This window comes from Tachypleus tridentatus, chromosome 2 (genome assembly GCF_004210375.1).
Source record: "Tachypleus tridentatus isolate NWPU-2018 chromosome 2, ASM421037v1, whole genome shotgun sequence".
In the NCBI taxonomy this organism is placed as follows: domain Eukaryota; kingdom Metazoa; phylum Arthropoda; class Merostomata; order Xiphosura; family Limulidae; genus Tachypleus; species Tachypleus tridentatus.
The window spans coordinates 50,437,843-50,452,260 of NC_134826.1; the positions used below are offsets into that span (position 1 = coordinate 50,437,843).

Here is a 14,418-nt window from a genome sequence, read left to right on the forward strand (position 1 = left end):
AGGGGTAATTTGTTAATGATAAGTATGAACTCAATTTTAGGGGTAATTTGTTAATGATAAGTATGAACTCAATTTTAGGGGTAATTTGTTAATGATAAGTATGAACTCAATTTTAGGGGTAATTTGTTAATGATAAGTATGAACTCAATTTTAGGGGTAATTTGTTAATGATAAGTATGAACTCAATTTTAGGGGTAATTTGTTAATGATAAGTATGAACTCAATTTTAGGGGTAATTTGTTAATGATAAGTATGAACTCAATTTTAGGGGTAATTTGTTAATGATAAGTATGAACTCAATTTTAGGGGTAATTTGTTAATGATAAGTATGAACTCAATTTTAGGGGTAATTTGTTAATGATAAGTATGAACTCAATTTTAGGGGTAATTTGTTAATGATAAGTATGAACTCAATTTTAGGTAATTTGTTAATGATAAGTATGAACTCAATTTTAGGGGTAATTTGTTAATGATAAGTATGAACTCAATTTTAGGGGTAATTTGTTAATGATAAGTATGAACTCAATTTTAGGGGTAATTTGTTAATGATAAGTATGAACTCAATTTTAGGGGTAATTTGTTAATGATAAGTATGAACTCAATTTTAGGGGTTATTTGTTAATGATAAGTATGAACTCAATTTTAGGGTAATTTGTTAATGATAAGTATGAACTCAATTTTAGGGGTAATTTGTTAATGATAAGTATGAACTCAATTTTAGGGGTTATTTGTTAATGATAAGTATGAACTCAATTTTAGGGGTAATTTGTTAATGATAAGTATGAACTCAATTTTAGGGGTAATTTGTTAATGATAAGTATGAACTCAATTTTAGGGGTAATTTGTTAATGATAAGTATGAACTCAATTTTAGGGTAATTTGTTAATGATAAGTATGAACTCAATTTTAGGGGTAATTTGTTAATGATAAGTATGAACTCAATTTTAGGGGTTATTTGTTAATGATAAGTATGAACTCAATTTTAGGGGTTATTTGTTAATGATAAGTATGAACTCAATTTTAGGGGTAATTTGTTAATGATAAGTATGAACTCAATTTTAGGGTAATTTGTTAATGATAAGTATGAACTCAATTTTAGGGTAATTTGTTAATGATAAGTATGAACTCAATTTTAGGGGTAATTTGTTAATGATAAGTATGAACTCAATTTTAGGGTAATTTGTTAATGATAAGTATGAACTCAATTTTAGGGTAATTTGTTAATGATAAGTATGAACTCAATTTTAGGGGTAATTTGTTAATGATAAGTATGAACTCAATTTTAGGGGTAATTTGTTAATGATAAGTATGAACTCAATTTTAGGGTTATTTGTTAATGATAAGTATGAACTCAATTTTAGGGGTAATTTGTTAATGATAAGTATGAACTCAATTTTAGGGGTAATTTGTTAATGATAAGTATGAACTCAATTTTAGGGGTAATTTGTTAATGATAAGTATGAACTCAATTTTAGGGGTAATTTGTTAATGATAAGTATGAACTCAATTTTAGGGGTAATTTGTTAATGATAAGTATGAACTCAATTTTAGGGGTAATTTGTTAATGATAAGTATGAACTCAATTTTAGGGGTAATTTGTTAATGATAAGTATGAACTCAATTTTAGGGGTAATTTATTAATGATAAGTATGAACTCAATTTTAGGGGTTATTTGTTAATGATAAGTATGAACTCAATTTTAGGGGTAATTTGTTAATGATAAGTATGAACTCAATTTTAGGGGTAATTTGTTAATGATAAGTATGAACTCAATTTTAGGGGTAATTTGTTAATGATAAGTATGAACTCAATTTTAGGGTAATTTGTTAATGATAAGTATGAACTCAATTTTAGGGGTAATTTGTTAATGATAAGTATGAACTCAATTTTAGGGGTAATTTGTTAATGATAAGTATGAACTCAATTTTAGGGGTAATTTGTTAATGATAAGTATGAACTCAATTTTAGGGGTAATTTGTTAATGATAAGTATGAACTCAATTTTAGGGTAATTTGTTAATGATAAGTATGAACTCAATTTTAGGGGTTATTTGTTAATGATAAGTATGAACTCAATTTTAGGGGTAATTTGTTAATGATAAGTATGAACTCAATTTTAGGGGTAATTTGTTAATGATAAGTATGAACTCAATTTTAGGGGTTATTTGTTAATGATAAGTATGAACTCAATTTTAGGGGTAATTTGTTAATGATAAGTATGAACTCAATTTTAGGGTAATTTGTTAATGATAAGTATGAACTCAATTTTAGGGGTAATTTGTTAATGATAAGTATGAACTCAATTTTAGGGGTAATTTGTTAATGATAAGTATGAACTCAATTTTAGGGGTAATTTGTTAATGATAAGTATGAACTCAATTTTAGGGGTTATTTGTTAATGATAAGTATGAACTCAATTTTAGGGGTTATTGAAGAAACATGAAGCGTTTGAGTGCGACTTTGCTGTACACCGAGAACGTTGTGGAGATATAACACAAGCAGGCGACCAACTAATAGCAGACGGTAATCACCATTCTGAAAATATTCATCAACGTCTACAGCAACTTCAGGATCGACTAAATTCCTTGGAGGCCAGCATCATTACGAGAAAGGGAAAACTGAAGGATAATTCAGCTTATTTACAATTCATGTGGAAAGCTGATGTTGTTGAGAGTTGGATTGGTGAGCATTTCGTAGCCTTAAACCTTGTTTAACAGTGTGATAACAAAACAGAACATTATGCAGCAAATGATTAGGATTCTTAAAGAAATAAACTTTCTAGTTGTTTCCAGAACTGCTTTATATTACTTTAGTATAGTTTTTCTGTTTACACACGTGTTTTTTACATTACTGTAGTAAATAATAAAATTTGGTTATTTTAAGAAGTCCTTTTTTTATATTACTTGAGTACAGTTTTACTGTTTACTCATGTTGTTTATACGTGCGTTTCTTACATGACTGTAGCGGACAAAGAAGTTCATCTTCGATCTGAAGATTGTGGTAGAGATTTATCTTCAGTTCAGACATTGCTTACGAAGCAGGTTTGTTATATTTTTTCACATTTATTTGTATATAAAGTTTGAGCTATTTCCTTGTGTCTCTGTTTTGGCTAAATATTAAACAATTAATGCATCAGTACATAAAGCAGAGGGCCAAAATCGACCAATTGCATCTGAAAATCCAGGGTCCACATCTTGTTATTACAAAATAAAAATGAAAATTGCACCCAATACTTTGTAGTGTTGCATGTGTTATAAGAGTAATGGTCAAATCCCATTTTTTTATTAAATTTTTCCAAGCATTGGTAGTAAGTAGGTACTACTGACTATGCTGCCTACCTTCCAGTATCTCAGCTCACAATTTGATATGGATGGTGCAGATAGCCATTGTATAGCTTTGTCTGAATATCCAAAACAGACATTATTACTTGGAATTGTGTAGATTACTTAAGTAGTATTATGTGAAACTATAGCTAAGATATGCATACATGTTTAATAATTATAGTTGCAGACTTGTAATTAGATGTATAAGAAGTCTCATGCACATGCATGAAAAAATTCCAAATAAAAATGTAATTTAATCTTATATTTTATCTGTGGAGAGAAATACATTTTTAGGGTATCGAACTAAGTGTGCTTTGTTGAATATTCACACCTGAATAACAGCATAGTTTGTTTCCCCCACATACAAAACAAATAGGAAGCGTTTGATGCTGGATTGCAAGCTTTTGAACAGGAAGGAATCCAGGGCATTACGCAGCTGAAGCAAGAGCTGTTGGCAGGAAACCATGACAACAGCAATAGTATTGTAAAACGTCATGATGATGTCATGGCCAGGTGAGTTCATTGGTTCAGTAGTGTGGCCCTCTAGCGTACAATTGAAGAGAACAAGATTAAAGTTTTAATTTTAAAGTATTTAAAAAACATTGTGGCCGTTCATTTTCCATGTGCTGATTAATATTTCAGATTATTTTTTATGCATTATGCTGTAGAATATACATGTACAAAGAACATGTATCCTGAAGCACCATTGTGATGTAGTTTATATGTAGGTTTAATAGGTTAGAAAATGTTTACTTTTGACTGTAAACCTCAAGCTGCTACAATAAGATATATTGTCATTTTCATACTCTGTCACCTGTGTCTACATATAACTCTTTCATACTACATTCTCAGTTTTCATGTATTTAACCCTTTCATCCTCCATTGTAAATGTATTTGTATAACAACAAGACTGAATTTTGAATTTTTTTAAGTTGAGAGCCCTTTTATAGTTTTAAGTAAAATGACAGCAAATATTTCAAGATTATAAATCCAGAATTTTGGTGAGGTTTTTCTGAAGTTTCCAAAGTTATAAACATTAATATTGGATTTTTCTAAACCTTCACGAAAAAGGCTTGTGCAAAAGTATTTTTAAAAAGTCAGTGATGTACATCCAACAGAGCTAATTCATTTCAGATAGGCCTGTTTTCATATGTAGTGTATGTAATAATTGTTGGTTTATGCTTGCAACAGTTTTTTCTTTTCCATTCTCCAAAATATCAAAATATTAATTTTTATTAAGTGGTGTTGTTGAAATAGTAATTGTGAATACTGATGCATTTCTTATGTCAAAGTACCTATAGACTGTTTGGAATCCTTTTTTCGTGTGTAAAAAAAAGATTTTTCTGAGATTTTTTTCTAATTTATATCAACTCAGAATTAATGTTTTTTTTTAAATTTCAACACTGTGTGTTTCACCTAATGACTATTTTTCTTCTTGTAAATCTATGCTCTATGAACTGTCAGATAGAGATTTCATACTATATATTTCACTTGATGCAGTTGCATGCTTTTATTATCTAAACCTGGGCTCCATAAACTATCAAGTAGAAGGTGGTTTCATACTGTATTTTCCACCTAAAGATATATTCTTTTTTACTTCTTGTAAACCTATGTTCTGTGACCTACTAGCTAGAAAGTGGTTTCATGCTGTCCACCTAAAGATATATCCTTTTTTTACTTCTTGTAAATCTATGCTCTATGAACTGTCAGATAGAGATTTCATACTGTATATTTCACTTGATGCAGTTGCATGCTTTTATTATCTAAACCTGGGCTCCATAAACTATCAAGTAGAAGGTGGTTTCATACTGTATTTTCCACCTAAAGATATATTCTTTTTTACTTCTTGTAAACCTATGTTCTGTGACCTGTCAGCTAGAAAGTTGTTTCATTTGCTTCAATAGGTTTACATTCTTATTAATAGGACCTGATGGTTAGGATACCAACTGAAAGTTGAGAGTTGTGGTGTCAAAATCTGTCACAGAAGATGCTTGTATTTTCAGCTGTGATGGTCAACTATTAGTTGGCATAACAAGAGTTGATGGTTAGCATTGACTTGTTGCTTTCCCTCTCTCTCTTCTGTCACTTCAGAATTAGAAACAGCATAGAGAACATTTGTGTAACTTTAGGTAAAATTCATTAAAATGTTTTAAGTTTGTCATTTTGTGAAACTGCATGTAGATAGGTTGCTGTACATTATTTTAGTTATGTAATTTTAACTGTTAACAAGTCTGATAATACTTCAGCAAACAATTTTTTCAGTAGATACTATATCAATGAAAAACAATAAAAAACCCTTAAAGAATTACATTACTGAAGACTAAATCATTATTTTGTAAGTTAAGAACATTGAGTTTAAGTTTGTTTACTTGAATGTAGATGGCGAAATCTCATGGCAGCATCAGAAGCTCGTAAACATCGCCTCCTAACCATGCAAGATCAGTTTAAACAGGTACTGTAGGGCCATTCATTGATACGTAATGTTTTTAATGTTAGTTACAAAAAGCAATACAAACAATATTTTGATTTTCCACTGTTTCAGTTGTAAGGTGCTCGTATGATGAAATACATCTGGTTAAAGTGTATATGCATATTACTATTTTAAACTATGTAGGATAAAATATAAAAATCGATTTTTTTGTTGCAGATTGAAGATCTCTTTCTTACATTTGCCAAAAAAGCTTCGGCATTTAATAGTTGGTTTGAAAATGCAGAAGAAGACCTAACTGACCCCGTCCGCTGTAATTCAATTGAGGAAATTAGGGTATTCGATTTTTTTCATGTTTCTTCTTCATGTATTTGTTACTTGCCTCACAATTTTTGTGAACGAATGAATAAACTTAGTATTCAGAAAAAGGCCAGGCACATTCACTACAACAGTGAGATGTGTAAATAATTATACAGATTAATAAACAGTATAATTAACTAAAATATATATTAATATGCCTGGAAATAATTCTAGAAGACTGAGAATTTCGTCATATTCTGAGATGAGTTTCTTGTTTTAATTTGGAGGGGGGCAAACATGCAAATAAATTTGTTACACTGATATGTGTATCCAGGCCAGGCACATTCACTACAACAGTGAGATGTGTAAATAATTATACAGATTAATAAACAGTATAATTAACTAAAATATATATTAATATGCCTAGAAATAATTCTAGAAGACTGAGAATTTCGTCATATTCTGAGATGAGTTTCTTGTTTTAATTTGGAGGGGGGCAAACATGCAAATAAATTTGTTACACTGATATGTGTATCCGTATTTTGAACACAAGCATTATTCAGAAACAAGGTTAGAAATAGATGTACATAGTTACTGAAAAGTCATTAGTGTTAAAAAAATAAATTTGGAAAGTAAATATAAAGAACATTCTGAACTAGTGTATATCAAGACATTGTTAGTCAAAGCGTTACCCCTTTCTGTTTCATAGTTTAGACACTTTAGTATAAGTCATTGTCATAATTTATTGTGTACTTTTATTTGTAGGCCTTGCGTGAAGCCCATTCTCAGTTTCAGGCATCACTGAGCTCAGCCCAATCAGATTTTGATGCTCTGGCAGTTTTAGATCAAGAGATCAAAAGATTCAATGTTGGTTCAAACCCTTACACTTGGTTCACCATGGAAGCGTTAGAAGAAACCTGGCGAAACTTGCAGAAAATCATTGAGGTGAGGTTTAGAGTAGAATAACTGGAATACTCTGTTGTAACAGTAAACTCAACTAAGACTACAAACGTAATGAAATAAAGCCTCTTGTATAAAAGTGACCAGAGAAGGGAATATTTTAAGCTGTTAAAAAAATAGTTTGAAATGGGGTCTGAACTACGTGTAATACTACTTATTTATCGGATGTTTTTAACAGTTGTAACGGTAAAATTATTTTAATATATGTTAAGACAGATATTTTAAAAAATCTATGATATATATAGTTTTGTTTCTATCAGTTAGTGAAGACATTTAAAAATGTCTTTAATATAGTGTTTATTTAAAAACCTGAATTTTAATTTATATAACATTTGTTACCGAATATCAACATAAAATGACCTTTTGTTAAAATTACATGTTATTACAATCAGCAGCATCTAATCTCTGTATGCTACAAAAATTGAATGTTGTAGGTAGCAACATCAATTGATGATGGCTGCCGTTTAAGGGTTATGATTTAAAGAAAATTAATAAATTTTTCCCACTTTGTGTTTAAAGAAAGCTAACGTTAAAACTATTATATTTAAAGGCCTGGCATGGCTAGATGATTGAGGTACTCGACTTGTAATCTGAGGGTCGCGGGTTCGAATCCACTTTACACTAAACATGCTTGCTCTTTTAGTTGTGGGGACATTATATTGTGACGGTCAAATCCACTATTTGTTGGTAAAAGAGTAGCCCAGGAGTTGGCAGTGGGTGGTGATGACTAGCTGCCTTCTCTCTAGCCTTACACTGCTAAATTAGGGATGGCTAGCCCAGATAGCCCTTGTGTAACTTTGCATGAAATTCAAACCAAACTAATGATACTTAAGATACAATAGATGGAACTAACCTGCTGTTAAATTGGAGCAAACTATAGTGACTTTTTTGAACAATTTTTAATGTCTTTCTAGGATTATGCAAACTTTAAATGCAGATGATTTGTGCTTTGCAGTTTATCTTTTTGCATTTAATATTTATTTTGGTATTTTAAAATAAGAAACTGTTAAAGTAGTATTTTATCTTGCACAAAGTAATTTCAGACATAAACAAATGGTTATTTTTAATTGCATTTCTACTATTACTATTAATTAACCTTCCTTTGAAATTATTAATAATGTAACTTTGTAATATTTGTTTCAGGAACGTGACATAGAGCTTGCTAAGGAAGCTCAACGTCAAGATGAGAACGACCGACTTCGCAGAGAGTTTGCCAAACATGCTAATGCCTTCTACCAGTGGTTAACAGAGACAAGGCAGGAATAACCTTCTGTGGTTGTTCATAGTGTTAGATTATTTTACCCATTTCATTAATCATAAAATATGTTGCACTTTCTTTCCAAGAATAATAACTTTTAAGTAATAAAGATACTATAAACTGATACAAATAAATATAATTACCTTAAAAGTAAACAGTTAAACAATAAATAGAAAAAACTTTCCTAAAGAAGCATTAACTTTCTACCAGGAGTACACAGAGTTCAAGTAACCAGAATGATGGAATTTTTCTTAACCTATCTAGGATGAATTTCTTTTAATTGTCTTAAATTTAAATAAAACGTAAACCCCTTTTATTCATCGACAGAGGAACTACTCTGTGTATGGGTTAAGGCTTATCAATTGGAAGAGAACAGTTATTAATTAAAGAAAACAAAAGAAATATGCATCTATATGAATTCATGTTATTGATAGGTGTATCGTTATATATTAAGAATGATATACCTGAGTATAACACTATAACTGTGATGATGGTAGAAGAATGTTTGATGTTAAATGGTTTAATTTTCTTCTTTAAAATATTCATAGTAATTATAGCTGTGTTATTTGTAAGTCTAATGTTTACATTTTGATTCTTGTTTCAGTTTTCCTTCCATTCAGCCATTTTTCTTTTTTTTTTTTCTATCAGAAGTAGCTTAACAGTGAAAGATATTTGGTACTTGTTTGTCATTACATGTAATATCATAATACAAACCAATGGAATATATTGATACACAATTTTAGTTCTTTATTGTGGTTGTTAAATGTTTCTTTCTCATCTTTTGAATCATATGAAATGTATCTAAATCTCTTTTGACATTGGTGAAGTGTGAGACATTTAATAATCTGACTCTTATGTATGCCATAATTTTTACAGATTTTTCAGACATTATGCACATAATGCTTCCTTCCTAATATATTGACTGGCTTTCATATTTTGGAACATCTTTGATATGCAACCATATTAGAATTTCAACTTAATTTACATGTGAAAGTATATAAAGTTGTAATGTGAAACATATTAAACTTATAGGCCTGTGGCCCATACTAACAGGGTTCTCTATAATGCAAATTTATTTTCTTTATTCAAGCTGCAAACAGTAATTAGTAGGCCTACTTATCTACATGCTGTAATGTAAATTAGTGCCAGATTTGGGATCTGTTTTCAGGGAATCCACAAAAGTGTTTTTTTTTTTAAATGCGTGGGTTCCCCAAGGGGTTCAGTTTTACCTGTGTGCAAACCTTAAGGATAAAATGAGTTGTTTGGTACCACATACAAGTTTATGAGGAGTTGTGTCCCACACAGAAGGCTCAATCTTATTGTGTAAACCTTTCATTGGAAATGATTACAAGAAAATAACTTCTGGAATTTTCATAAAAATACGGAACTTGATAAATGTTTTATCTTCTTATTAATAGTTATATATACACATGGTTTCAAAGTTTTCTCCTTATTCGTAGATCCTCAATGATGGAAGTTACAGGTAACTTGGAAACTCAACTTGAAGCTATAAGAGTAAGTAAAACATTTTACAAACTATATTAAATTATTCATATAAGATAAAATCAGGGGTTCGATTCCTCTCGGTTGACACAGCAGATAGCCCAATATGGCTTTGTGAAAAGAAAAACAGACACACACACATTTCATATAAATGATTAATAAATTATTATGTAATTTAATTTTGTTCTAGAGTATAACCTCAACAACCAAAATGTTGTGACACCTTAGAAAAATTTTGTTACTTCATGTTCCATATTAAGAAAGATTTAATAGACTGTATTGTGTCATACAGCAGTTATAGGTGTGTGATTTAATGGTGAATTTAATACTGCGTGTAGATCATACTTAATTGTGCATAAGATAGTTTTGTCAACTAATAAAAATGAATCGTGTAAATTGTACCTTGATCAGGATAAGTCAGTGGAAATTAGGGCTAAGAGAGCTGACCTAAAGAAACTGGAAGATCTAGGTGCAACACTAGAAGAGCATCTTATACTGGATAACCGGTATACTGAACACAGTACTGTTGGCTTGGCACAGCAGTGGGATCAACTGGATCAGCTAGGAATGAGGATGCAACACAACTTGGAGCAACAAATCCAGGCCCGGTGAGTCATCTGTTTGATGTGTATAAGATAATCAAATATGGAAATTGCTCGTACTAATACTAAATACTAAACACTCGCAATTATCTTTTCTTCAGTGCTTATACACTATTTATGAAAACTGTTTTTTACCTTTGTTTACTTGTGGGTGATATTAATATTAATTAATTCTGTTTCACTTTTAATTTGTTATTTTATAATATTAATTTCAGCAACAAATTTGGTGGGGAGGGAGACTTTTACACTCCATTTAATAAGAAAAAAAATTATATTTCAACCAACATTTTGGCCATCAGAGCTATTAAATCATATCAGAACTTGTACTACTAATCCTGAGGAAGCCAGAATGTCTTAACATTGGCTGAAATAAGTTATTATTATTATTGTTATTATTTGGGGAATGAAGGTTTGTTTGGGTTTTTTTCTTAGCATTAATCCAAAATGTCTAAATTCCTCTAGATTCTGGAAAAACAATAACAAAATAATACATTAATTGTTGTTGACGAGAAACTCACTTGAAATAAAAATGTATCTCAGAATGGCTGGTATGGGTATTAACACTTTTACCAGCCATTCTAAGATACATTTTTACTTCAAGTGGGTTTCTCATCATCAAGATATATATTAATTGCTTTTGTTATTCATATGGCCTAATCACATAGAACTCTGCAGTTAGCTGATTTTATTAATAATAATTGATGAAACTTTTATCGATTATTTGTGCAGTTACTTATAAAGAAATGTTAGTAAAAAATCATCTTGGATGTACCTGTACTTTAGTTAAAATAGTAACAACTTGATATATAAGTTTGTTAATTGTTTTAAGGAGCGACAGTTAACAGAACAATTCTGTTTCTTTGACATATTTCTCTTACAGAAACCAGAGTGGTGTTTCAGAAGATGCACTGAAAGAGTTTAGCATGATGTTTAGGTAAGTGGTTGAATTTGGTAAGAACTGGGTTTTGACACCTGTGGTGGGCACAACACAGATAGCCCATTGTGTAACTTTGTGCTTAACCACAAACAACAACAGAAGTAATAATTGAGAATTATATAAAGTGTTCATGTCTGTTAGCTGCAAGATTTGGAAAAACTAATCAAATGTTTGTTGTACATAACTCAGGAGATCCATCAAAATTAAAACAACCTTAAGACATATCATATTTAGTTACAATGCCAATAAATTTCTTTAAAACATCACATGATTACATATGACAAGGAAAATTCAACATGGAAATGTTTTGTTTTGTAGAATTTAACTTTCTCAATTAACCAAATGATAAAGAAATGTTTTCTCAATACGTTGTAGCTGTGCTCAACTTCTTCTAGATCAGAGGGATTTCAATGTTTTTGCTATTTCTCATAGTGGAAACACATAAGCAAGTTTCACGAAACCCACTAAATAGTATCAATATTCTGCTTAAAAATTTGCAATTAATTTGATTTAGAATCATTCTAATTTAAATGGTTGTTTGAATATGATACACTTAACAATAGCATTCAATAAACAAGCCACGTGAAACTTTTTGTGCTTCATCACAGACACTTTGATCGAGAAAAGATCGGAAAATTAAACCATTATCAGTTCAAGAGTTGTCTGCGAGCTCTGGGTTACGATCTCCCAATGGTGGACGAAGGACAACCTGACCCAGAATTTGAATCTATCCTTAACGCTGTTGATCCAAATAGGGATGGATTCGTGTCCTTGCAAGAGTACATGGCTTTCATGATATCCCGTGAAACCGAAAATGTACGATCTAGCGAAGATATTGAAAATGCCTTCAGAGCGATCACGTCTGGTGACCGCCCATATGTCACAGCTGATGACTTGTATGCGGTAAGAATTATCTTATTACTTCATAAAAACCAAACTCTTACAAAATCAGAAAGCTTGTATTAAATCTGGGTGGTTGTATTTACAGAGTATATGCATTTCACAAATTGATTAGTAAAATAATAGATTTGGGATTGAATATACTACTTCTAATTTTATACCTTCTTTATAAGACTTAATATATTATTTTGAATAATATTAATAGGTTTGTACACCTATTCACATAGTACTAGATTTTTATGTGCTTTATAAAAAAAAAAAATTAATTTCAAGATCTCAACCTGAGTAACAGAAACAGATAAATACTTTTCTTTCATTTGGATGTATAAGAACCTTGAATAAGTTTCAGTGTTCAAACACTTCTTGAGTTAGAAAAAAAAGAAATATTAAGATGTTTTCTTGTGTAATAATTATATTCGTGTTTGATTCTTGTCAGCTTCTAACAAATATCAGTATTGTCTACATGGCTTCTAAGTTTAAAATAAAAAAATAGAGAATACAATGTGCTGGTTTTGATCTAACCATCTCCACAAAAAATAACATGAATCGTACAGTTGCTTTGAAAACCATTTTTCCGTTTTTTTCTTATTTCAATTATTTTATGTTATTTAGAATCTCACTGTTCAGATGGCTGATTACTGCGTGTCCCACATGAAACCATACGTGGAACCTAAGAGTGGCCGTACCATAACTGGAGCATATGATTATGTGGAATTTACTCGCTTACTTTTCCAGAAATAACTTGTTTTTTTGTTTTGTCTGTGAAGTCACTATGATCTTAAAATATTTATTATGACAACTTTCTATCCATTGAATAACACTTGGCTGTCTTGTTTGTCAGAAACTATTATGTTCATAATAATAATTAAATATAAACATTTGATTTTTATCATGTTAGTATTTTTTGTGACTAATTTATTAATCAGACCCCTTTATTTAAATCACAATAATTGCTTTATTTTAGTTATTATTTTATCCAATAGCTGCCCCATATACAGGTAGTGTATTATTTTGATCAGGTCTTATTTATGTTGCATACATTGAACCTTTTTGACTTTGTTAAAAAAAAATGAATAGTGAGCTAGTAATGACTAATAAATTATTATTCTGCCTAACGTTATAATATTTCTAGGGTTTAAGTGGGTTATTAATATATTTTTAAGTCTGAGAACAAAGTAACATCTGGATGTGTAAGAAGCTTGATATTGTCAGAGTTTTTATCTTATCTCTACGTAACAAATAATCATATTTCTATACAATTACTCCAGTACTTGACAGCTTAACTCTCATGCTGTTGGAAAGTGTATAAAGCATCTATTTATTAATATAATATATTTTATGTTAAACTGTGTTTGCACGTAATTTTACAAACATGTTGTTGGAATTAACCTTCATTGAAGCGTAACAGATTAAGTACCACACACACAAAGCTGTATTTGATGCCTCAATTTTCTTACAGTGTGTGTATCATTGAGTATTTATATTTTTATAATATATATTTAACTGAAACTGTTTATAATAAATATTCTTTAAACTTGCACACTGTGCCATGAGGTGGTGAAAACGTACAGTGTTAGGTAAAAAGTTGTTTTTCATTGAGTATCTTGAAGTTTTCATCTAATACTTAGTTTGTATGTTATAATTATTGCTGGTTTTTGTACCTGTATTTATTTAGAGCTGTACTTAAATTATAGTAAATAACACTAATCAAATTTTTTTACTTTATTTAGCAAAGTTTCTATTTTTTTTAAAAGCTTCACAAAAGCCTTGAGCAATTTTATCACTTTAGACTAAAATAAGACATTGTTTAGGTTTAGTTTGGACTGTTGTTAAAACTTGTGTTAAATAAATTTATTCCTCATTGATGCTTGTGTGTTTACTTGACAATGGAAATGGAGACATTTCAATAACTTGAAGCAAAAATACAACTCTTGAGGTATAAATAAAAGTTTCCAGTTATTGATCTAAATATTATGCAGCTGCTCATGAAATAAAAGTGTGCCACTATTTTAACACAGTATTCCAAACATCGGAATTTATTTTTTTTTAGTTCTCTTCATCATTAATACATTTTTCAATGGTTTGTTCAATAAATTTACTCTGGTTTTCTTTTGCAATTATTTGGTTATTAGCTTTTTAAGTGTTATGAGCCTCTTAATAAATGATTTTTTTAAAATCACAGTCAATTTTAATCAGTTTTCGAGTATA

At 30.1% G+C, this 14,418-nt stretch overlaps 1 protein-coding gene across 4 annotated transcripts in view; it reads left to right on the plus strand.

Annotated features, from left to right (window-relative positions):
* The window catches only part of LOC143243721 (spectrin alpha chain-like), a 66,917-nt gene extending 52,842 nt beyond the window's left edge, over nt 1-14,075 (plus strand). For all 4 annotated transcript variants that reach the window (XM_076487364.1, XM_076487379.1, XM_076487374.1 and 1 more), the window contains 12 exons: nt 2,423-2,681; nt 2,964-3,040; nt 3,699-3,835; nt 5,702-5,774; nt 5,970-6,086; nt 6,816-6,995; nt 8,154-8,266; nt 9,729-9,783; nt 10,183-10,379; nt 11,254-11,307; nt 11,919-12,213; nt 12,823-14,075. In XM_076487364.1, coding sequence (XP_076343479.1) covers nt 2,423-2,681; nt 2,964-3,040; nt 3,699-3,835; nt 5,702-5,774; nt 5,970-6,086; nt 6,816-6,995; nt 8,154-8,266; nt 9,729-9,783; nt 10,183-10,379; nt 11,254-11,307; nt 11,919-12,213; nt 12,823-12,951 — 1,686 coding nt within the window. In that variant the 3' untranslated portion in view covers nt 12,952-14,075. The remainder of the gene's footprint in view (nt 1-2,422; nt 2,682-2,963; nt 3,041-3,698; nt 3,836-5,701; nt 5,775-5,969; nt 6,087-6,815; nt 6,996-8,153; nt 8,267-9,728; nt 9,784-10,182; nt 10,380-11,253; nt 11,308-11,918; nt 12,214-12,822) is intronic.
* The last annotated feature ends 343 nt before the right edge of the window (nt 14,076-14,418 follow it).